The following is a 25,487-nucleotide window of genomic DNA, read 5'->3' as shown; positions in this document are numbered from 1 at the left end:
CCACCTCCATTCAGATGATCTTGTTTTGGTTTGCTCCGAAGTCTTTTTTTTTTCTTCTGCTTGACCGGTCGGGCCTCCGGGAGGACATGGAGCACGTGTTCCATGACCCCAGGTGAGATGCCCGTAATTGCTTTAGGTGTTCAAGCGAATATATCATTGTTGCGTGTTAGACACTCCACTAACTCGGCCTTGAGTTTGGTCGCCAGATTGGCTGCTATCTGAGTGGTGGCTTGGTCGGGATGTATCTGGACCTCCTCCTTTTCTTCGTAGATTAGAGTGGGGGCTCTTCATGTATTACATTCACCCCTGTCCGATGGATTCTCAGCTTCACTCGGGCTTCAGTTTTGACAACATCCACATAGCATTTACGCGCTACCAGTTAGTTTCCTTTTACTTCCACAACCTAATCGTCCATGAGGAACTTGATCTTCTGGCAAAAGATCGAGACAACCACTCAAAACTTATTTAAAATCAATCGACCCAAGATTACATTGTAAGCCGAGGGCGCATCCACCACGATGAAGGTTGATCGATGAGTCCTCATCAGGGGCTCCACCCTAAGGATATAACAAACTTTATTTATCCGACCAACTGAACTTCATTGTCAGTGAATCCATATAAGAGTGTTGTCATAGGCAGAAACTCACTCTTCTCTATTTGCAATTGCTTGAACACCTTCTTGAAAATAATGTTGACCAAGCTGCTCGTGTTAATAAAAGTACGATGTATGTTATAATTAGCTGTAACAACCTTAATGATTAGAGTATCGTCATGGGGCACTTCCACCCCTTCTAAGTCCTTAGGCCCAAAGCTGATTTCCGGCCCTTGCGCTTGTTATTGACTGCACCCAACAACATGAATCTCCAGTCGGTGCGCGTGTGATTTTCTGGCTCTGTTGGAGTCTTCGTCGGTCGTGCCGCCGGCTATCATACCTATATCTCCTGAGCGGCGTTGTCGTAGTTTTCTTCCTCTCAAGTCGGTTGGCGTGGTGGCTCGGTAGGAGCTTGAAATGGGGCTCAGTTATTTTGTTATGGGGTCGTTGTTGGTTCTGATTGGTGTTTTCGGGGTCCCTCCCAGGGATCCACTCGGTCGGCGATATCTCTGACTATTGGGAGATAGTCTTCAATGTTGTGGGTCCCCAATCGATAAAATGTACATAACAGCGGAGTCCATCGACGGGGCTTAGGGAATTGCGTCCGCTCGACTTCCACATGTTCAACTGTGTTTGGCCTTTGCTCGTGGGGATGTGAAGGATGGTCCGATTGGGGTCTTTTGTGTGGAAGTGGAGGGGGAGGGGCTATGTACCCCAGGGGTAGAGACAGGAGCAAGTGCGAAAATCTCCTTCTTCTGAGCAGATTGTGCCTCTTTTACATTGATGTACTTGGTCGCCCTCCCGAGCAGATGGTTGAAGTCTCTGGGGGGCTTCTTGATCAGGGACCGGAAGAAGTCTTCATCAGTGAGCCCTTGGGAGAAGACACTTACTAGAATCTCCGGGGTGGACGAAGGGACGTCTATGGATACTTGGTTAAATCTTTTAATGTATGCTCTCAGCATCTCCTTGGGTCCTTACTTGAGGGAAAATAGGCTCAACGTGGTCTTATGATAGTGATGACTATCGGCGAAGTGGTGGAGGAATGCCTTGTAGAAATCTTTGAAACAACAGTTGGACTCAGCGGGGAGCTGGTTGAACCATCTCGGTGCTGAGCCAGAGAGAATGGTAAGGAACACTCGGCACTTGACGCCATCTGTGTGCTAACGGAGGATATCGACATTTTTAAATTTGAGTAGATGATTCTCTAGGTCGGTCGCTCCTCCGTACTCTCTGATCGTTAATGGTTGGAAGTGGCTCGACAATTTATCCTCCAATATTTCCTTGGAGAATGACGTACTTACCCGCTTGGGGGAGCTACTAGCCATCAGAGTTTTCCCCCTTCGATTGTCCCGAGCGGGTGTGTTTTCAAAAGACGAGTCTTGGGGACTCTTCGCTCGACCCATATCATCAAAGGGAGTGCGGAATAGTGCTACATGATACGGGGACGGGGACACGGGCGGAAGACTGATCGATTGCACAAGTACTTGTATGAATATGGCCAAAGGAGGAACCGATTGGAAAGGGCCCTCCACTCGGGTCCCTCGCTCGGTATGAGGGTTTGTTATCGATATAGCCGGGTCGTTTGGAAAAGGACCACTGGTTGCTGTTTGTTGTTGTTGCACGAGCCTTTGCGTTTGGGTGGTTATTGTTGGAGCAATCTGGGTACTTGATATTTGGGCAAAGGTTTAAGTTGGGTTTATTGTTGTATTTGATATGCATTGTGAGTGTGCAGGATACGAGTACAACAAGGAAAGTCCAAGGGTGAGTCTTGGCGGTGTAAGTCCAAATATGTAGTCTTGGCAATATAAGTCCAAGTGTGGCTTGGCAAAGGATGAAATCCCGGAGCGTGACTCTTGGCAATGAAGACACACAACCTGGAAGTTTTAGAAGGCAAGGCGTGAAGGATGGGGAACCATCCAAGGGATGTAAGGTTGATGGAGGAGGCTAGAAGGCTAGGTCTAGGTTGTGCGGGCAAGGACGAGTGCTTGAGAGATTGTACTCAGGTAAAATTTTAGTGTGCACTGTAGCGTTATTGTAGCAGTACTATAGCATTACTGTATCAGTCGAAGTCGACTGGTGTTTTCATCAGTTGACTGGTAGCCGGTTGTTGGCTTGTAACGGTCGAATTTCACTTATGATTAGTCGATCGGTGGTTGTACCAGTCGACTGGTGGCGAGAAACACAGCTAGGTGTTTCCTCCCGAGCTCTATTTAATAGAGCTCGGGGTACTTGGCCAAGATTGACGAAAATAGAGGTGGTTAACCCGTATTAGAGTCTCCAAGGTCTTCTTAAGTGATCAAGATCTTGTGCGAGTTTGTGGCGAGGTTTCTTCACCCACAAAGAGATACTCGAGCTAGCCGGAGGTTTTCCGGGGAGTCATCCACCGACAGATCGGGATCATCCACCTTACGGACAACCGTGGAGTAGGAGCTTTATCTCCGAACCACGTTAAATCAACGTGTTAGGTTTGCTTTTTCTTGTTAGTATTTGTTTTTTGTATTCCGCTGTGTATACTAACCATTGTAGGAAGCAAACGTTGGGTGAGTCACTATTCACCCCCCTCTAGCGGCGTCAAGGTCCCCACAGTTATTAGTAGCTCCAAGTCTTCTTGCTACAAAATAACTGTAGTGAATCGGCCAGTCCTTCATTTTTGCATTTCAGATTTAGGCTAAGATTTCCACAGACGATATCAAATTTGATTCTGTCTGAAATCGGGGAGGATGGAGCGTTGGGTAGGTGGCTCTAATATTGATCGTGAGAAGACTTTGAGTCGGAAGAAAATGACGTCGAGCTCTCCTGCGTGTCGAAAAAGAACGTAGAAGGAAGAAACATCAGCAACTGGGCCAGGGAGGGATATCTGACCTAGACACTTCGATGCTCAAGTCAGTAATGATCGAGAGGAAAAGGAATGCGATGAACAATAGAAATTAACTGTAGTTCTAAGTGCGTATGGTTGCATACCTGCGTCTGTAGGTGAATACCCCCTTATATAGTATTACTCTTTCTCTGTGCATGAATACCAATGCGCTTCCGAAAAAAGACCATCCCTTCTGACATTCTGAGAACTTTCCAAAAATGGGCCCACCATTTCTGTGTTTCGCAGTATAGAAGCTGTTGGGACCTTAGATGGCTAGAGGGGGGTGAATAGCCTCTTTGGAAAACACTAAACAACAATTTCTTCAAGAACTTTGTTAGCACAGCGGAATTAGAAAACTAAAACAAGAAAACACAGCACACTAACTCAGAGATTTACGAGGTTCGGGGATAACTTGCCCCTACTCCTCGGCGTGTCCGTAAGGTGGACGAATCCTCTTGATCTTTCGGTAGATCACACCCCGGAAGCTATCCGGCTAAAGGATTCTCCTTCTCGGTGGAGTAACCTCTCCACAAAGTCTTTAACAGCAGTAAGAAATTAAGCACAAGACTTACAGTAGTGGCTCAAGTGAAATGATCAAAGGAAGCTCATAGCCACAATCAGCGAAGAACAAGCGCACTGCTTCAATCTTCCAGAGAGTTTTTCTCCACAGTGTTTTTCACAGCAAGAGCACAAAAAGCATTGTTCCGAGAGCCTCTCCTCTCCACCTTCATATGCCTCTCTGCTCTGAAACGGATCTCTGCCAAACCTGCAGCAAATCCCTGCAAATCCCTGCAACCGTCCACGACGTCGCCAATCACACTTCTTCCTTGTCTGATTGTCTCAGCTCCCACCAATGGCATCCTCGTTTCCACTGGTACCTCTGAGCTTGAACCTATCAGCACAAGTCAAGCTGATTTCGACCAAACGGCTGCCAGCAGATCGCAAACGAGACGTTGCTACCAAAACTGGTTTGTCCGCAGCGAGACACAACAAAAGCTTTTTGTTGCCTTCTACTAATGATCCTTAATTTGAATTCACCCAACATCGTAATCTGTAACCTGAAACTTCGAGAAAACTTGCAGCAGATGGTTAGAAACGAAATAGGTAAAAGAAATTGCGAATCAGAAACAATAAGAGAAAGCGCATGCAAAACAAGCCATACTGTGGATCGGTCAGCAGACCGATCCACGCTTTTATCGTCATCGATCGGTGCGGGGACCGATCAGGTGTCTCTGATCGGTCCCAAGACCGATCCACCCTTCACGCGAATCGGTAGCGAAGCCGATCGGTGCGGGGACCGATCGGGACTCACCGATCGGTCGAAGACCGATCGATCCACTCGAGCTATCGAGGATCATCGATCGGTCCCGGACCGATCGGTATCCTCGATGTGCTATCGAGTGTTATCGATCGGTCCCGGACCGACGATACACTCGATGTCTCAGTGTTGCTCGATCGGTCCCGGACCAATCAGAAGCCGGATCGGTCCGAGACCGATCGGCCCGTTATGCCCTTTGGATCGGTGCAGACCGATCCAAAGTGAGTCTCGAGTCAAGCTTCCAAGGTTGCTGTCCTCACCCCTGCCGGAGAGCGTGCTACTGAACCCTCTCCGACCATACATGCCAAGCTTCCACACTTGGACTTCCTAATTGCCTGGTTTCACTCACCAGGACTTTCCAAATGCCTAACATCCCAGTTAGGACTTTCTCACTGCCTGGCTTCACTCACCAGGACTTTCCCGTGCCAAGCTCCTCGCTTGGACTTTTCCCAATCAGGTCAATCAGGTTAACCAAGTCAACCTTGATTAGTAATTAGTCTGAGTTAATTTAATATCTGATTCAAACTTAAATCAGTGTCAACATCAAAACAACATCCAGGTCAGACTGTATCAACAATCTCCCCCTTTTTGTTGTTTGACAACACAATTTAAGTTTAGATCAGAAAAATTCTCATATCCATAATTTCAGGGAAATTAAGATCTCCCCCTAAGATGGATATAACTCAGTTACTTTCTCTTTTTTTTCCTTATTGATTCAAAGAGGTCAAATCGTCTCTAAACTTAATTATTTTCTCCCCCTTTGTCAAACACCGAAAAGGTGTAAAATAATGAATAAGACTGACAAGCACCTCCCCCTATTAACTAATAACGCCTCAATCTTAATCCACATAAAAACGGTATATGAAAAACAATGGCATATGAAATATCATAAGTGTATCATGAATAGTGAAGCATCATAAATAGCATGAATATAAGAAACACAGCTAACATCCAGTTCAGATAAATGTATCAAAGACATAGTATCAACAAAACAATCAAAACATAGAGAATGTCAGCCAACATCCTCATCAAGAGGATCATCCGCAGCATCAGCTGGAAGAGTGGAATCCTGAAGAGGCATGCTGCTGCCTGAGGGTAGCTCGCCCGCAGAGTGCTGAGGAGGTGGATGGCCGGCCATCCATCCTAGAAATGCCTGATGTGTCGCCAACTGCTGTCTCTGTAGAGTATCGAAGCGCTGATCAATCTGGAGGCGCAGGCCATCGAACTCTGCAGCCACCATCTCCTCGTGGCGGTCAAACCGGCTCTCCAGCTCAGCGATCTGCCAGCGCAGATCTGGATCCTCCTCGCCATATGCAGCAGCAGGAGGACGAGCAACCTGTCGTGGAAGTGGTAGCTCACCCAGTGCCCTCCCATCCTTCCACCTAACCGGCCCATCCTGACTTAGGATTCCGGACTTGGAAAACGCACGTTTCCCAAGTCGACAATCCTGCCTGACCATCTTCACTATCCTCCCCCTAGAGACGTCAATACCCATGGACTCGAGCCAATCAGTAATTATATGCCCAAAAGGCATATAGATGTTGTCGCCGCTCGGTTCACTATGGGATATGATAGACATATAGACACTCGACATAATATCAAAATCTAGACGTCGACGTAACCCATAAAGCATCAGACAGTGATATGGTCGAATTTCTGCCAACGGTTTAGAGGTGATAGGTAGAAGACATTGTGTGACAACTTTGAAAAGGATGTAGTCAGGAGCAGAGAGTCTAAGGGCTGCAAATGTAGGAAAGTCGTCATCTAACTCATCTAAACCATCCAGTCTCGGATGACCAAAAAAGTACTCATAGATTGAGTCAGAAGAGACATTAAGAGGATGAGGTATGGGTTCAGGCAAAACAGGATAGATGGAGAACACCGTCCCCGAACACAAACGACAACCTAAATACCCAAAGAAGTCAATTATGTTGAGATCAACATTTTGCTTAGCCACTCTTGTCCTATAACTACCATCAGGAGTCTGATGAAGGTTGTTATAGAATTCAGATACTAGATCAAAGTTGATGTCCCTCTCTAGAAAAACCAACGAATCGAGCTTGTAGTAGGCAATGGTTTCTAAAATAGAGGGACAAGATTCCTGCATGAACTTCTTATCAACAGATCGACAAGGGAGTAATTTGAAAGTCCTCTCCTTAAATGATTTTTCAAATTTTTGGTTGGGGAATCTCCCCGAACTAGCCGGTTGAGGTCGGGAGGTAGCAGGAGCTTTGGACTTGGATTTGGATTTCTCGGTTGGTTCCTTAGAGGTACCCTCACCACTAGTGGGTTTCTTCCTAACCATTTGGACAATGGGAAACAAAGAGAGAGCACCGGAGCCACCAACAAATAAGAACCGAGACAAACACAACAACAGATGAGAAATGAAAACACAATGCCAAGTTCTATAGAGGTAGGAGTTACCTTGGAGCCATGGAACTCTCGGCTAGGGCTTCCGAGGGCTGGAGCTTCGGCGTGCAAGGAGAAGAGAAAGGGTGGGCTGGTGGGAAGAATCGGCTAGGGTTCGCGTGAATGAGGGAAAGAGGGGATCGGGAGGTTTTAAGGGTTAAGATGGGTGTACAGTGAAGAAATGATCGGACGGTTGTCCGATCTTGGTGACCGATCAGGGAACCTCCTGATCGGTCTGTGGACCGATCAGAAGGTGATCAGTAGCATTCAGCGAAGCCCCTGATCGGTCACCAGACCGATCAGGGAACTTCCTGATCGGTCCGTAGACCGATCAGAGATCGAACAGTAAGCCCCTAAGTCACAGCCTTAACCAATGGAACCACTGATCGGTCTATGGACCGATCAGAAGAGCCTTATGCGTATCAGATTATCCTGATCGGTCCTTGGACCGATCAGTGAGTCGCACAAAAATAACCTGATCGGTCCCTGGACCGATCAGATTACAGACAGAAAGATTGGGAAGTTTTTGGATCGGTCTGTCGACCGATCCATCTTCTCCTGATCGGGCTGTAGCCCGATCAGTGTCTGATACTGAAATTTTCAGTGATTTCAGTAACCGAAATCCTTTGATAGTTCGTAGAAGTTTCTCCAGTAAAACTTTCAAAATCAATATCTAGAACCCTGAGAATCTACAAGCATAACTATGTCCTAACGATGGGCTCTTATGGTGTGAATTTGTTTATAATTTGAGACTTTCATATTCGACTACAAACACTGAGATTTCAGACAAGTTTCAAGTTTGTCAAAACAGACAACTTGTCCTAATTTGCAATCAAGGCATGAAAGCTGAAATTCTTGATTCTTGTTATGTTTAGTTTCAAGTTTGTCAAAATATATTCAATTTATTATTATTTCCTTTAATAACCTATCGTTCTATCAATCAAAAGTCATGACATGAACCAAACAACAATACCAATCAACACATTAACCATCAACCATGATTAGAAAATTTCTAGGCAAATGTCCAACCAAGATTCCTTGGTTGGAATATATGAGTAAGATCTAGGAACCAAATACACATGAATTATGTAATGGCCTTCCCCATACTCAATTAATGTCTCTTCAACCTAATTATTCAAGGGATGCATAATACATTTTGAATAAATTGGTTGTTCCTAGCATCTCACCCCATTTCTAGCAAACAAAAACAATTTGTTAAACCTTATCGTTTGTGTGAGATGTCCCCAAATTGCCCAAATCAGTTTCCCAATTACTCTTGTCATCTTAATAGTCCTTATTGATCATGGTGAAGTTCTAATGACCTAAGGAGCCAAACACATTCCCAACTCCCTCCTTAAATGACTAAATTCATTCTCCGGAAAGGGTTTTGTGAAGATATCGGCTAGGTTTGACTTTGACTCAACATATGTGAGCACAATGTCTCCCCTAGCTACGTGATCTCTTATGAAGTGATGACGCACTTCAATGTGTTTGGTCCTCGAATGATGGACTGGATTTTTAGTTAGGTTGATTGTGCTAATGTTGTCGCATAGCACTTGTACACCCTTATAAGAGAGTCCATAATCCTCTAGGGTGTGTATCATCCACAACAACTGTGATACACTCTCTCCCATGGCAATATATTCAGCCTCGGTCGTGGAGAGAGCAACACAATGTTGCTTCCGACTTGACCAACTAACTAAACATGAACCTAAAAATTGGCAACCCCCACTCGTACTTTTCCAATCCAATTTGCACCCAGCATAATCGGAGTCGGTATAACCTATCAAGTCAAATGATTCAGTACGAGGGTACCAAAGACCTACTCTAATTGTGCCTTTAAGGTATCTCAGAATTCTCTTAACTGCAATTAAGTGAGATTCCTTGGCACAGACTTGATACCTAGCGCACATGCCCACAGCAAAGAGTATGTCCGGTCGACTAGCTGTGAGATATAGAAGACTACCGATCATGCTTCTATATTGCGTTAGATCAACTGATTTTCCACTCTCATCATTGTCAAGACGAGTGCTCGTCGCCATAGGAGTGGATACTTCCTTAGAATCACTCATTTTGAATTTCTTAAGCATCTCTTGAGTGTATTTTGCTTGATGGACATAAATGCCATCTCTAGTTTGTTTGATTTCTAGTCCAAGGAAGAATGTCAACTCTCCCACAAGACTCATTTCAAACTCACTTTCCATGTGAGTGATAAATTCATTTAAATAGCCCTTGTTATTTGAGCCACAAATTATGTCATCGACATATACTTGGGCTACAAAAATATTTTCACCATCTCGACGAAGAAATAGTGTTGGGTCTATTTGACCCCTTACAAAACCCTTTTCTAATAGATAAGTCGACAACCTTTCGTACCAAGCTCGAGGTGCTTGTTTTAGCCCATAAAGAGCTTTCTTGAGCTTGAACACGTGGTTTGGAGCTTCGGTATTCACAAACCCCGGTGGTTGTTCAACGTAGACTTCTTCTTTAATGAAACCATTTAAGAAGGCCGATTTAACGTCCATTTGATAGAGCTTGAAACCTCTATGTGCAGCAAAAGCTAGCATTGAACGAATGGACTCCAATCGTGCCACAGGAGCATAGGTCTCATCATAATCGAGGCCTTCAACTTGACTATAGCCCTTGGCTACTAATCTTGCCTTGTTTCTTACTACCTCTCCCTTTTGGTTTAACTTATTTTTGAAGACCCATTTAGTTCCAATAATGGTGGTCTTCTTAGGTCTAGGAACCAAGTCCCACACTTGGCTTCTTTCAAATTGACCTAACTCATCTTGCATAGCTATGACCCAATCAGGATCATGCAATGCCTCATCAACTAGTTTAGGTTCGATTTCTGAGATCAAAGCAACCTCATTCGACTCATTTCTGAAGAATGATCTAGTCCTAACCCCTTGTTGGATGTCTCCCACAATCTGGTCTTGTGGATGACTAGAGACTATCCTAGATTGCCTTGGAGTTGGCGGTGCCTCATGAGTGGTCTCACTCGGCACAGGCAAGAGATCAGATTGAGCCCTTTCTTGCCTTTGCTCATCATCTTCAGAGTCAACTTCGACTCTTCCAATGTTTTGATCATTCAAACTTAGATTTCTAAGTTCGAATTGAATTTCTCCTACATCCCTTGATTGATCATTTGATTTAGGGATTTCTTCAAATGCTACGTCTGAGGACTCTTCAATCAATTTAGTCCTCTCATTGTAGACTCGATAGGCTTTCTTGGTAAGAGAGTACCCGACCAGTATCCCTTGATCAGCCTTAGCCGTGAACTTCCCAAGATGGTCCTTGGTGTTTAAGATAAACACTTTACAACCAAACACCCTAAGATGTTTAATTGTAGGCGGTTTCCCAAACCAAAGTTCATGGGGAGTCTTTCCTAAAAACCTATGTATTAAAACTCGATTTTGCACATAGCAAGTTGTATTCAGCCCATGAGTAGCTCGGTAGTGAGTACTCATGAAGCATGCTTCGTGCAGCCTCTTGTAGAACTCGGTTCTTTCTCTCCACAACCCCATTTTGCTGTGGGGTCCTTGGAGTAGAGAACTCATGCCTATATCCCTTTTCTTGACAAAACTCTAAAAACCTATGATTTTGAAATTCCCCACCATGATCACTTCTAACGGTTTTAATTGTTGTCGATTTTTCATTTTCAGTTCTTCTACAAAAGGAAATAAAAATATCTATAGTTTGGTCCTTATGTTTCAAGAAGAAAGTCCATGTGTATCTAGTAAAATCATCAACGATTACCAAACAATATCTACTTCCATTCAATGATATTACACTACTGCAATCAAATAGGTCCATGTGCAATAAATCTAAAGCGAGATGTACTTACATTGCTTTTACCTTTATGGACAGCTTTTGTTTGCTTACCCTTTTGACATGCATCACATAGTTTGGTCTTGTGGAACTTGATGCTTGGTAAGCCTCGCACTAATCCTTGGTTGGCCAACTTCCAGATGTTCTTCATGTTTACATGTGCCAATCTTCTATGCCATAACCAAGACTCTTCTTCTTTCGACATGAAACACTTAATCAAAGCATTAGTAGCACTTTTAAATGATACTTGATAAATATTGTCAACCCTTGTGCCTACTAGTACCGTGTCAAGTGTGTCAATGTGTTTAACCAAACATTGACTTGAATGAAATTCAATTGTGTAACCCGTATCACACAATTGGTGACACTTAGGAGATTAAAAGTCATCCCTTGACTAGAAGGACATTCTTGATATGAAGACATTCGGATATATGAATGTCTCCAATTCCTACAACCTTAAGGCTACCATTATTACCAAAAGACACATTACCTCTACTTTTGTTTTGAATGGTAGTAAACAGTGATTTGTTCCCAGATCATGTGCTTGGAGCATCCACTATCAACAAACCAAGTTGATAGATGCTCCCCTCGACCAATGCCTACAATACACGAAAAATAGAGGTTTTAGGTACCCAAATCTTGGGACCTAATGCTTCTACAACGAAAGACCTAGGAACCCATGCCTTGGTCATACCTTTCCTAGTTCCATGAACTCTAGAAACATGTGATCTACTATTTTGAGTTCTAGACATTAGAGAAATGAAACTCGACTCCTTGGGTTGATACCCTAACCCGGCTTTGTTGTAAACTCGCCCTTTGGGCATTTAGAATCATGTCTAGAGTCTTAGAGCTAGTTGAGAATTTCTCAAGCATTTTCTTGAGTTTCTCAACCTCACCCTTTAAGGCCTTGTTCTCATCCTCAAGGACTTCTAGATGTAGGTCATCGACCTCATCTTCCCTAAGGGTCCTTAAGGTTTTTACTTCTTCTTTCAACAATTTATTTTCTGTTTTTGACTTTTTAAGCAATGTAGATAAGTGAGTGATAGTTTTATAACACTTTTCTATATGAGAAGAGGTTACCTCTTCATCATCCGAAGATGATGAAGCCGTGGTTGAAGCGCTTGAGTCATCACTCTCGGATTCTGACTCTTCCCTTGCCATGAGTGCCAATTGCCGAGTGCTCTTTTCCATCTTCTCTTCTTCCTCCGATGAGCTTGATGAGGACTCATCCCAAGTGGCCTTGAGGGCCTTCTTCTTCTTGGCTCTTTCCTCCTTCCTTTTGGCTCGTTCCTCCTTCCTCTTTAGTTTCGGACACTCGCTCCGAATGTGTCCTTTCTTGCTACACTCATAACATGTAACATTAGATTTATCAAAATTTTGATCATTAGTTTTACCTTTTCCTTTGTATCTTCGGCCTCTTCTCATAATCCTCCTTACGAAGTTCGCCATCTCGCTTGATGATGATCCACTTTCATCATCGGATTCGGAAGAAGAGGTGGATGAGGAAATCTCCTTTTCTTTCTTCTTTTCCTTCTTCCTTCTTCCATCCTTGCTCTTTGGTCCTGCAAATAAAGCAATACCCTTCTCTTTTGACCTTTGTTAGCAAGCTCATGAAGTTCCATCTCACAGAAAAATTCATCTAGTTTAACAATGGAAAGATCCTTGGATACCTTGTAGGCATCTACCATGGATGACCACAAGGCATTCCTAGGAAAAGATTTAAGAGCGTACCTTACTAAGTCACGGTTTTCTACCCGTTCATCCACGGAGTGGAGACCATTGATGATCTCCTTGAATCTCCCATGAAGTTCACTCACCGTTTCATTGTCCTTCATGGTTAGATTTTGGAGCTGATTCAAGAATAGGTCCCTCTTGGCAATCCGAGAATCCCGAGTTCCCTCTTGGAGCTCGATGAGTTTGTTCCATAGGTCTCTTGCACTTGAGAACGGACCTACCTTGACGAGTTGGTCCTTGGCGATTCCACATTGCAAGGTGACCATAGCCTTGGCATCGGCTTGTGCTTTGCGGAGTTGTTCGGTAGACCACTTTGACGACTCGAGTTCCTTACCTTCTTCATCCTTTGGTGGTGTGAAACCTTCCTTGACTGAGAACCACATGGCTATGTCGGTTTTGAGGTAGTACTCCATGCGGCCCTTCCAATATTGAAAATCTGCTCCTTCGAAGTAAGGTGGACGGTTGGTGCTAAATCCCTCCTTCATGGCCATTGTTTTGCTCTTTGGGTTGTTAAGCCGAAATGAAGAGCACCAGGCTCTGATACCACTTGTTGGGACCTTAGATGGCTAGAGGGGGGTGAATAGCCTCTTTGGAAAACACTAAACAACAATTTCTTCAAGAACTTTGTTAGCACAGCGGAATTAGAAAACTAAAACAAGAAAACACAGCACACTAACTCAGAGATTTACGAGGTTCGGGGATAACTTGCCCCTACTCCTCGGCGTGTCCGTAAGGTGGACGAATCCTCTTGATCTTTCGGTAGATCACACCCCGGAAGCTATCCGGCTAAAGGATTCTCCTTCTCGGTGGAGTAACCTCTCCACAAAGTCTTTAACAGCAGTAAGAAATTAAGCACAAGACTTACAGTAGTGGCTCAAGTGAAATGATCAAAGGAAGCTCACAGCCACAATCAGCGAAGAACAAGCGCACTGCTTCAATCTTCCAGAGAGTTTTTCTCCACAGTGTTTTTCACAGCAAGAGCACAAAAAGCATTGTTCCGAGAGCCTCTCCTCTCCACCTTCATATGCCTCTCTGCTCTGTAACGGATCTCTGCCAAACCTGCAGCAAATCCCTGCAAATCCCTGCAACCGTCCACGACGTCGCCAATCACACTTCTTCCTTGTCTGATTGTCTCAGCTCCCACCAATGGCATCCTCGTTTCCACTGGTACCTCTGAGCTTGAACCTATCAGCACAAGTCAAGCTGATTTCGACCAAACGGCTGCCAGCAGATCGCAAACGAGACGTTGCTACCAAAACTGGTTTGTCCGCAGCGAGACACAGCAAAAGCCTTTTGTTGCCTTCTACTAATGATCCTTAATTTGAATTCACCCAACATCGTAATCTGTAACCTGAAACTTCGAGAAAACTTGCAGCAGATGGTTAGAAACGAAATAGGTAAAAGAAATTGCGAATCAGAAACAATAGGAGAAAGCGCATGCAAAACAAACCATACTGTGGATCGGTCAGCAGACCGATCCACACTTCTATTTATCGTCACTGATCGGTCTGGGGACCGATCAGGTGCTTGTCTGATCGGTCCCAAGACCGATCCACCCCTTCACGCGAATCTGGTAACGAAGCCTGATCGGTCTGGGGACCGATCAGGACTCAGCTGGATCGGTCCCCGGACCGATCAGTATCCACTCAGTGTGCTACTGAGTGTTATCTGATCGGTCCCCGGACCGATCAGTATACACTCAGTGTGCTACTGAGTGTTGCCTGATCGGTCCCCGGACCGATCAGGCAACTGGATCGGTCTACAGACCGATCAGCCGTGCCATTGTGCCACTGGATCGGTCTGCAGACCGATCCAAAACTGTGAGTCTCGAGTCAAGCTTCCAAGGTTGCTGTCCTCACCCCTGACGGTCCAGAGAGCGTGCTACCGAACCCTCTCCGACCATACATGCCAAGCTTCCACACTTGGACTTCCTAATTGCCTGGTTTCACTCACCAGGACTTTCCAAATGCCTAACATCCCAGTTAGGACTTTCCCACTGCCTGGCTTCACTCACCAGGACTTTCCCGTGCCAAGCTCCTCGCTTGGACTTTTCCCAATCAGGTCAATCAGGTTAACCAAGTCAACCTTGATTAGTAATTAGTCTGAGTTAATTAATATCTGATTCAAACTTAAATCAGTGTCAACATCAAAACAACATCCAGGTCAGACTGTATCAACAGAAGCTTCCTCACACAAACTGCACAGGGAATATTCCCTTAATTCTTTGACCATTGTTACACAAAATGCTAAGAAGGAATATTAAGTTGTTGAGTATGTAGGCCATCTATATGCTGAGTGGATAGGCTTGCCGGCCGATTAGGCCTCATTTGTCGGGCAGGATCGGGTCAGCTAAGGAACGATGTCATTCTCAAGGACCCGAACTCCGCTCGGCCGAAGAATCTAGTCGGGGCATATGTCTAGTATTTCTGATCGGGCCTTTGGTTCAATCGGTCAACTGGGTCGTGTGACCTCGCTAACCATGAGTGACCAAGAGGACCTAGCTCTGCCTTGCACTTACACAGCTCGGTGTTTCATCGAGCCCGAGGGACTTTGGATCTGATCAGACAATGGTTCGATCGACTAGATCACTCGGCCGGGACATGTGATTGAACCCTTTTCGAGTGTCAACTCTTCTTTGACTTTGAACATCACATCCCCCGGCTTCCTTAACTTTAACCCAACTTGAGGGTCCCACATTATTCGCCATATCATATACTGCTAGTGGTTTAGTTTTGTATAGAACTCACTGGAAGCTTAATGAAAGGGCAAAATTCATGTAGCTAAATCTCATATAGTTGGAGACAAACGATTCTTAGATTTTGTTAATACGATTTTTAGATTTGTCCTGAAATGTTTCGAGATTCACTGCTCCTTCTACCTATTATTTGATGATGAGATTCCAACGATTCTAGGCGATTTCACCATATCTTACAATTCATATTTGTGAATGTGACAGGCAGAAAGCGCAATTTCCGCCCTCAACTGTAGTGGCGTGATGTTAGGATCTCTTCCAATCAGGCAAGATTTGGCCGACATCACTGCCCTAAATTTAATTCATTCAACTATTGAACTCCTAACACTTAACTCTGCATCTCAGGGTGAGTCCTTCTAAGACACCAGTAAGGCTGCGTGCAACACGAGCTGCTTCAAACTGAGCCTCTGTTCCGAAGAGCCGAGGACAGAATATTTGGTTTTCTCATTGCTACAAATTATCATCTGAGATCAATCGTACTCAACATGAGCAAAACCTTCATGAAGCTGTGGACAGAGGATCTTGTTTCATAGCATGGCCTCTCGCTTTGAAACTGAAACTTTCATTCATTTGTTTATTTATGCCGGAGAGGTCAACGACCTTGATCGGTAACTTATCTTATTTCTCTGATAGCTGCAGAAGTTTAGACGAATTAGTGGGTTATTTTCTTAAGGATCAATATGAAGTCATCTATTTTTCTAGAACTATTGTTGCGCTCTGAATGCTATTTGATTTCCTTGGTATATTTCGTGGCGTGGAATCTTTTGATGTTTGGTATTTAGAGCAAATTAAGGATGTATATAAGAAATTTGAACCTAACAAACAATATGTCCATATACAGTCTCTGAAACAAAATAGATCTTCACTCGTTGAAAGTCAAAATTAATAAAGACAGATAGAGAGATCAAAGAATTGAATGCCTTCATTAGGTGTCAGCACAGTTAACTTGCTGTGATGCAGTACGAAAGTACCTTTTTAGCACAGGTTGTAAAGGTTGAATAAGACATCATGCTATCCAACGCAAGTGGAATGGACGGACGACAGTTGACAATACAACACGACGAAAACGAGTTGCGTCTCTTGAAAATGAAACGGTGGTACCATTTCTATTTCTTTATCTATTTCTTTTTTTCCTTTTAGAAAACGAGGACGATTGTTAATATCTTTGTTCTCGTTGCAGCAAATTTCTTTGTCCATGTTGCTTTACATGTGTATATATTTTGATTTTTCTTTTTCACACACAGATAAGCTATTGAATTAAGGAACTGGAGACCGATCTCCAATTCCAATCTTCGCCACCTTCAAAGTTCAATCTTCTCGATCGGTTGCATGCACTCATGTGGGCATGCAACACCGAGCAGCATTTTAACTACGAGTGCATGCAATTTGTTCGGGAAATAAAATAGAGGTGCCTTAATTTTCAACTTTAAATAATACTTTTTTGAGTAGTGATTGGTCGACCTGTTGCTTTATTTACTCGTTGAACAATTAATTCTCACGGCAAGCTCATGAAAATATGCATGCCAATTATCATAACTTTACTCATCCATGGCATGGAAGGGATCAAGAGAACCATAATTTCCATAAGAGAAATGATCAAATTTTACATAACACACACATATATTATATATATTTAATACATTGATAGTATATTCCATTATAACTAAGTTGTTTGAATTAATATTAGGAACGACATAATATGCATGCTAGCTACTATATATATATGATTTGGTTGTGGAAGCTTAAGTGCAGACTAGCTAGTGTGACATAGGACTGGTGCCATCCATCACGTACATCATTTAAATGAGAGTGAGGTAGAGCAGAGAAATGTGGACGACAAGGCGTGCATTTCTTGGGAAGATGACGATAAGGATATCATGCATTTTTATCGTTTTCATTCTTTTTCTTTTGCCTTTTTTTTTGCCTTTACTAAGGTAAGCAAGTTCCCTTAGCTTCCTCCTCTTCTCACTTAATTTAACTCTTCATTTCCTAATTTTCTACTTTCCCGACATTCCCATCTGCTCCTAGCTAGCCGTACGTGTAGGAAAAACTCCCTAAATCTATATATAATTGCTCATATGTTAATCAATTCAACCTTCTTTTAATGTAAGTTTTCTTTCGATAAGGTGGAACTTATCCATTCCTTTTGCTTCTTTCAAAAAGAAAAACAGCTCAAAGAAATCAAATTAACTAATTAATTAAAAACACATATATTTGCCCAATTAATAGACTCCGATCGACTAGCTAGCTACTGGAATAACACTTCACTTAATTTGATTTGGGATGATATATAGCAGTACATTATAGGATAGGATTAATCCATGCTACCTCCTATATAACAACCAAATCAAATTAACCATGCACTAGCTAGTGATCAAACCCTTTATTCGATGGATCCTTAATTTCATGCTGCATCAAACTTAATTGCCACACTTAATGGATCTATAATTAATTACCTAGAGGCCTTTGAGACATGCAAGTACTTGAAAGATCTCACTCCGATGCTTTAATAGTCATGGTCAGATCTAAAGTACTCGGCCCCAAACCGGCCTTCTTGCCGACCCTCTGCATCATTTCAAGTTTGCTATCTCGGCCTTGATCTTCTTGCAGCATCGAAGAAGACGTAGAGGGCGAAAGCGAAAGGGAAAGCGAGAGCACACTAGTCTTATTACCAGTTTCTTCACACTTGTTTTTATCTCCCACTGATCCATCCACATGATCCCCCGAGCTCGGCCTCAAACTTAGTTGCAAGTTGTGATGACTCCACTCTGGGGCTGGGGCTGTACTACTCAGCCTCATCTTCTTCTTTGCTTCTTGCTCTCTTCTTGCAAATTCTTGCTTATGTAACTGCACCATAAATTAAGATCATATATGTTTATATATATAAACATGAATCAATAGAGTCGAGTTACCTTTTTTTATATGTAGCTAGATAGTGTCGAATGAATATGATTAAATTAAATTATATTACCTCAAGTCTAAATAGGTCATCGAACTGATACTTGATGCTACTCTCAGCATGGCTACTGCTTTTGCATTCTAACATAGAACCAGAAGTGGAGGCTAGTGGTCGCATGCTACTACTACTGATCATCCAATTAAAGCTGCCGTTAATCTTGTTCATGAGATTCCTCTCCATTGCCATTTTTTCTTCTACTGGTGACTGCTCGACCTCGCTTCTCTGCTGGTTGAGCACATGTGGTGAAGTATTGAATGCTTTGGCTTCCTTGTTGAAGAGTTTGTCATAGAAAGATCCAAACTTTTCGTTAATGCCATGCTCCTTCAAGTATAATCCACCTCGTGTTGGTGTTTGCTGGTTAAATGCCCATCCTTGAAGCCTGTTAATTTGATGAATATAATTGAGATCTTTAAATTGCAGACTAGCTAGCTAGCTAGCTGGAGTTTCAACTTGATTTCAAGAGAGAAGTAAAGGCCATTCAGTATAGTTGTTCTTACCCTAATTTTCTGGTGCTTAAATCCAGTGAGTGCTGGTAATTTAGTGATGGTTGGAGATTAAGGCTGAAATTAGAGATACTACTCCTGCTGGGGAAGTAGCCGCAGCCGCCGCCGCCGCCACCACTACCATTTTCCATTAATCTGAAGGGTTGGTACGATGCTGCTCTGTGGTATAGCGTCTCATGAAACCTAGGATCACCTCTTCTCAGGTGCAAATCCATTGGAGAAAAAACTACAATACAATGGGAAACTTGATTATCAAAAAGGAGAGAAGATAAAAAAACAACATATATATATAGTTAATTAGTTAAATCACAAGATTAATTAGAAAATTAATTGACCTGAAGAGATTATTTTCTCTTTCCCGGAATCATCTAGTTTCTTGCTTCTGTACATCTGATTCATGCATAAGAAATTAAGAATCAAAATTAAAGTCGTCGAAAACAGAAGGGAAGGGAAGGAAAGGGAAAATTAACAAATTAAAAGAGAGAAGAAATTAAATAACTTAATTGTTACCTGCAAATGACTCTTTACATGAGCTATGCTCAGCCCTCTCACATTCATCATCTGAAGGACCAACTTTGGAGTGGCTCCTGCAACCCAAAGATGCCAATTAATTAAGATCAATCTAACATTAATGTTATTAATTTAACAATAATATACGTACATGAAATTAGTGCAAGAAAGGTAAATCATATATATGTGTATAATTAACTTACTGTCTTGGCCACCAAGTCTCTCGACTGCATGAACAAATGAGAGATGGAGGTCGGGAGTCCACCGCAACCTCGGCGTCTTGGATCTGTTGTACTGCCTCACCGAAGCCAATCTCTCGCTGCTCCCCTCACCATTCGTGTTACCGCTCTCTACCCTCTTCATGCTATTCTCTTCCTCTTCATCTTCCTCGTTGTTGCCATCATCACCGTTGTTGCTGTTGCTGTTGCTGCTGCCACTCCTTTCTCCGACCACCTCTGTGGTGCTACCCTTATCTTCATCATCATTATCATCTTCTTGTTCTTCTTCAGCTACATCATGATGATACACGTCCTCGTTAAGATCCAACTTGAGCTGAAGCTCATGCTCATGAAGTAGTCTCCTCTTTCTATTTTGAGTAGATCGCGGAATTTCCTCGGCGTGATCTTGATTAAACTCTCCCCCTCGATCTCCCCCTCCCCTTGCCATATCTGAATTAACTAACTCTGGGAGAGATCCTCTTTCTTAAAATTAATTAGGGTATGGTGCTCATTTGCCCTAATTGAAGGATGGATGGAGAAAGAAGGGAAGAGAAGAGGAATTGGGGGTGCAGATATAATGTTATTTGTATGAAAGAAGCTAAGGAAGATGAGATAATATTGTGGGAAAATTTGATAGAATAATGGCACAGTATGCAAGAAGACATGGGAAAGTATTCCCTACGTTGACTGGTTTCTACTACAATTGTTTTCTCAATTGTGTGGGGACAAAAAAGAAATGGGGAATATTATATGGATATATGGTGTACTAGAGGAGGAGACAAGAGATGGCTTGGTATTTTACATAACTTGCTAGCTAGCCAACCAATACAGAATGACTCATGCTAGCTAGTTAAATTGACCCAATCTTTTAAACTAATAAAAATGGGGTTTCAAAAAATTCAAAATTTTAGTTTGTGTACCTTTCTTAAGAACAATTATAAGGTTTTCCCTCATGACTAGAGATTTTAGCTAGGATGGGAAAATTGTCTGAAGATGTCTTCAACACATTGGCTAGGAATGTACCATCCACATGATTGATATAAAATGATAATCTTGTCAGTGTTAAACCAAATCCTGATAAGATTTAATCCAACTTGTGTACTTTTGGAAAATATAGTATGCATTAGGTATTCATGGGTGGTTTCTAATTTCTTAGTATATCCTCTTTGACCCAAAAATGAGCTTGTAGATCCACCACACTTTTGTCAAAAGTTTTCAGTTAAAATTAATTCAAAAAAATATTGCAATTTTTTTGATGTGAATTGAATTGTTAAAACCTAATATTCACTTAAATGATTAATTAATTAATTAATTAATTAATTAATTAATCAGTTTAATTTCCTTATGGAAAATGAAAATTGTGGTTCAAATTAAGTTGGGTTAATTTGTGCAAACATTATATATATATATATATGTGTGATTAAAGAGATGATCGACCACATAAATTATTAGTACGGATAGTTTGTGATTTTTTACTTGTGAATGGCATAATTCACTCAAATGCTTTTCGTGCAGCATGATCCACAAAATTCGCACTTCACACTTCATTAATTAAAATAATCTTGTCCATGAATCTTGAACCCTCATGCATATATGCCCTAACAATACAGAGTTGCACCAGTAGCTGGTAATTAATCACATGCATGGTTGCAGATCATATACAGATTTAATTTTTACCCTGCAGTATATATATACCATTGCAGTACTAATCAGATAATTTCCTCTTAATAATTTATAGTTGATTAATAATATATATTTGCACGAGCAGCTCTGGCCAGAATTAAATTAAAGCTGGAGAGGAGAGGAGAGGAGAGGAGATCAGGAGAGAGAGGAGGGGGGAGATGAGATGAGAGGCTCTTCTTCCAACCACTTAAAGGTCAAAAAGAGGAGGAGAGTGTCACGGGCCATGTAATTGGCATCTTAATTAGGGTTTCGATCGACAGCGTGCATGAGAGTATCAGCTATAGCTCATGCTTTGGCACATCAGATCAGGCTGGAAAAATTCCATGTGAGTCTTTTGGCTCCTTTCTTTAAATTTGGTGACAGCTTAGGTTGTGGTGCTGCAGGCAGGAATATATTATTGCTATATATATATATATTATATATATTAAAAATGAAATGAAATAATTAAAGTGTGTGCATGGGCCATGCATCCGTGATTTGCCTGCTAACTTAGTTGACCTCGGTTTGTCCCTACGCCTTAAACTAAAGAGCTAAAGGACATACGTGGGATAAAATTTATTCTGCCTTGGCGTCACCTTCTTCTTGCAAATTTGTTGTTTTATGTGAATGATGAGGAACTTACTTTGACATTCCACGAGGATTATTTGTGTATTCCCTAGCTCTTTCAAAATTATAAGTCGACATCTATACATATGCCTAAATCCTAATCCAGCACCTATCTACCTAGCTACTAGCAGTAATTAAATTAGGCTTATTATTATTTTTTACATGTTGAGAATTAAATAATGATATATATATATATATATATATATATATATATATATATATATATATATATATATATATGTAATATCTAATTAAGTTGAAAGGGCAAGATCATTTAGTTTAACTGCAATATATGATGATGGTTTACTGGCTAACTAGTTGTTGAATCAAGTCAGGGTGTTCCATGCTAGCTAGACCTAGCAAATCTAATTAATAATATATAGAACAAGAGCAATTGTAGCATCAATATAGAAAAATTAACAAAATAAAAAAGAAATTTTGGAAAATTAGTTGAGGCATTAAGATGGGGAAAAAACTTTAATTTGATCAGCTTCATGAGGTTCATGCGTTGGGATAGAAAGTGATCCATCCACCCGTGCCATTTGATGCTGATCTTGGATCAACTAATTAATGTAATGCATATATGCATGAAATTAATGGAGGTATGTGTATTCTCCAAAAATATTGATTATTTTCTCATCACTTGATAGTTCTTGTTTATGACTTTGTCATAAGCCCTTTCCGTAGTGGTCAACTATAATTTCTCAATTTATCTCCTCACATATGGTCGTGGGATTGACCGTGTGAGTGAAGTCTTGTATATATATATATATATATATATATATATATATATATATATATATATATATATATATATATATATATATATATGAAATTATAATTAATTAAACTTTATCAGTTCTATCACGAAAGTTGAGTAAATACACAACATTAATTAAACCAACAAGGTATTTTCCACGTACGTAATTTAATTAATATGAAAGTTTACTTTTGTCCCATATATTTTGTGTATTTACAAAGCAATCAAGTCTCCAATTTGATTTCAGTATTTGAATTATGTGTTTTCTTAAAGCTAGAATTATTATTTAATCAAGTATTATTATGGTTAATTTCATATGTATGTTTATATATGTGGTCCTTATATATATAAGCTAGGACCACATATATATAAATTCATCGACGTTGGAGAGTATTGTTGAAATAATTAAGCTCATAAAATGAGACAATGACAGGATTAATTAAAATTAGTTGAATGAGTGGTCATAGTTTATTGTGGAGTTAGGAGGCAAATTAATTAAAGAAACAAGAGAGAATACTTGGGAGAAGATGCCGAGAAATTAAAAATGGAAAACAAGGGAATGGTTGGGAAGACAAAAGAATTAAGGGAAGGTTTGTCCCTAATTAAACCTCTTCATTAATTATAATTCCCTTGGATATTTGTTTTCTTTAATTAATTTATCGTTTTCCCCAATCCTCCAAATATTTACTTTCTGCCATCTTTCTCGATTTACTTATCAGTATATATTATACAAAGCCGGGCACAACCTCTGGGAGAAGTAGATCATAAATTATTTCTTCTTAAAAAAAATGTTTGTTTTTTTATTAATTAAATTATGATTTATTTATACTGGGAAATAGAGCCCTTTTATTAATATATGGATATAGGACAAGTTAAATAGGGGCTTAGCTTGTTACATGCATGATGATGCATATGATGAGGTGAGCATTGGCTTTGTTTTATTATACATATTTTTAATTATTTGTTATGATTTTTTGGGTGGAGATCATTGATCAGTCTATCCACCTTCTCCAACTTTGGTAGTAGAGTTTTTTTTTTTCCCATCAAAGTTTAAATGGTACAATAAATTTCCCTTAATTAAGTTAATTTAAGTTTCTAAGCATCTATCTCTCTCTCTCTGTCGTCTTCTCTACTCGTCACGTGCCTCTGCTCGATCTCGTTTGTACTCGAATGCAACTCCCTCATGCCTACGACTGCAACTCTGATGCCATGGCTGAAGACCCGCCGCAAACTCAGGCACCTTCGTCCTGGAGACAACCGCCACCACCACCACAACCACAACCACATCGCATTTCAATTCTTATCAATCTGCGTGCAATACTTCTTCCCACTCCACAGTACAAATTCTCCATCCCAATATATGCCACTCACTCCCTTTTAATTTAATTAATTGCGCGAAACACACAGGAAGCTGCTTGGTTTTCTTCGAGTTTCTCCAAAAATGCTTTGCTACCTCTGTGAGACTCTGAGTTTAATTTCCTCTCCAGTTAGCCACAGTGTGTTTGAGTGGCAAAAGGCGATATCGCTTGCCCCCAACGTTCCCGCCGCACCACGCCCAAGGTCTTCACGAGAGAGGTAGTGTTGGCTCAGAATCAGTGAGTAGCAGCAGGATGCAGCGAACAAAAAATAAAACAACGAAAGAAGAAGTTACCTCACTTCTATTCTCAAAAGAAACACACAGCACTCAAAAAAACGCACAGTGAAAAAACGTAAGAAAATCTTTACTGTTATGGAATGTCAATTACAGCTTCGAGGGCCTCTTTAAATACACCACAAAACAAGACTTATTCCACTACTTATCCCATTAAAATAGGAATTAAAATAGGAAGACTAATTCAATGTTTATCCCATAGGAAAGGCTAAGATAGGAGAGATTGGCTAACTTAATTATGTCGAGGATTAAATTCTCACATTACCCCTCCTAATCCTGACATGACTCTAAGTCTCGGATGCCGAGTAGTTGTCGCATAGTAGCTAACTTCACTCCTGGCAATGCTTTAGTTAAAACATCCGCTCGCTGTTCTCCGGTATTAACGAACTCAACCACAATTTGTCCCTTCTCAACACATTCTCTGATAAAGTGAAACCTTGTGTCTATATGCTTGCTTCGACCATGGAATACCGGATTCTTCATTAGTGCTATAGCAGATTTGTTGTCAACAAACAAAGTTACCGGCTTTGGCTTTTCACCGGTTAATTCGCTAGTAAGACTCCTCAACCACAAAGCATGACAGGCCGCAGTTGTGGCTGCCATGAATTCTGCCTCAATGTCTGCTACAACAATCACCTCGTCGGTGTCGAGTACATCCTCCACCATAAACTCCGGTAGGTTTTCTTCATGGTTAGCACCTGCAGTCCATGTCCATTCACTATTTTCTTGAAATACTACATCTCTACTTACTTGTAGCTTGCCATGCCTTGGATCAAATAGACGATGAGCTTTGCAGCCTTCCTCGACACCCAAGTATACCATAGGTGAACTTCTGTCGTCAAGTTTCTTCAGGTGAGGGGTTGTATTTTTCACGTATGCAACACAACCGAACACTTTCAAGTGGGCGAGATGTGGTTTTCTCCCCATCCAGGCTTCAAATGGGGTACGGTCTCCTAGTACCTTAGTTGGGAGACGATTTAGCAGATAGACAGCATGCCTAACTGCCTCTCCCCAGAACCTTGCCGGCATATGTGTACCCTTGAGGAGAGATCTTGCCATGGCCATCACGGTGCGGTTACGACGCTCCACAACGCCATTCTG

At 41.6% G+C, this 25,487-nt stretch overlaps 2 protein-coding genes across 2 annotated transcripts in view; one reads left to right on the top strand and one right to left on the bottom strand.

Annotated features, from left to right (window-relative positions):
* LOC122014650 (polyadenylate-binding protein-interacting protein 9-like) overlaps positions 1-16,194 on the top strand; it is a 35,763-nt gene extending 19,569 nt beyond the window's left edge. Inside the window, exons 10-11 of the mRNA XM_042570979.1 lie at positions 15,701-15,762; positions 15,842-16,194. Coding sequence (XP_042426913.1) covers positions 15,701-15,762; positions 15,842-15,899 — 120 coding nt within the window. The 3' untranslated portion in view covers positions 15,900-16,194. The remainder of the gene's footprint in view (positions 1-15,700; positions 15,763-15,841) is intronic.
* Positions 16,195-17,717: 1,523 nt separating this feature from the next.
* LOC122014647 lies at positions 17,718-20,270 on the bottom strand. The gene is made up of 6 exons (XM_042570975.1): positions 19,672-20,270; positions 19,469-19,545; positions 19,294-19,348; positions 18,953-19,184; positions 18,468-18,834; positions 17,718-18,343 (listed from the first exon to the last, which is right to left on the bottom strand). The coding sequence occupies exons 1-6, from the start codon at positions 20,132-20,134 to the stop codon at positions 17,990-17,992; spliced, it is 1,548 nt and encodes a 515-aa protein (XP_042426909.1). The 5' UTR covers positions 20,135-20,270; the 3' UTR covers positions 17,718-17,989.
* Between the last annotated feature and the right edge of the window lie 5,217 nt (positions 20,271-25,487).

This window comes from Zingiber officinale, chromosome 8B (assembly GCF_018446385.1).
Source record: "Zingiber officinale cultivar Zhangliang chromosome 8B, Zo_v1.1, whole genome shotgun sequence".
Taxonomy (NCBI): domain Eukaryota; kingdom Viridiplantae; phylum Streptophyta; class Magnoliopsida; order Zingiberales; family Zingiberaceae; genus Zingiber; species Zingiber officinale.
This window is presented reverse-complemented; position numbering and strand designations above follow the sequence as displayed.

Bases quoted from the DNA above. Each gene is read 5' to 3' on its own strand.
- LOC122014647 (XM_042570975.1), bottom strand. From the start codon at position 20,134: ATGGCAAGGGGAGGGGGAGATCGAGGGGGAGAGTTTAATCAAGATCAC. The intron at 19,349-19,468 runs GTAACAATTAAG...TGCATGAATCAG, and splicing joins ATGTAAAGAGTCATTTGCAG to ATGTACAGAAGCAAGAAACT. The intron at 18,835-18,952 runs GTAAGAACAACT...TCAAATTAACAG, and splicing joins TTAAGCACCAGAAAATTAGG to GCTTCAAGGATGGGCATTTA.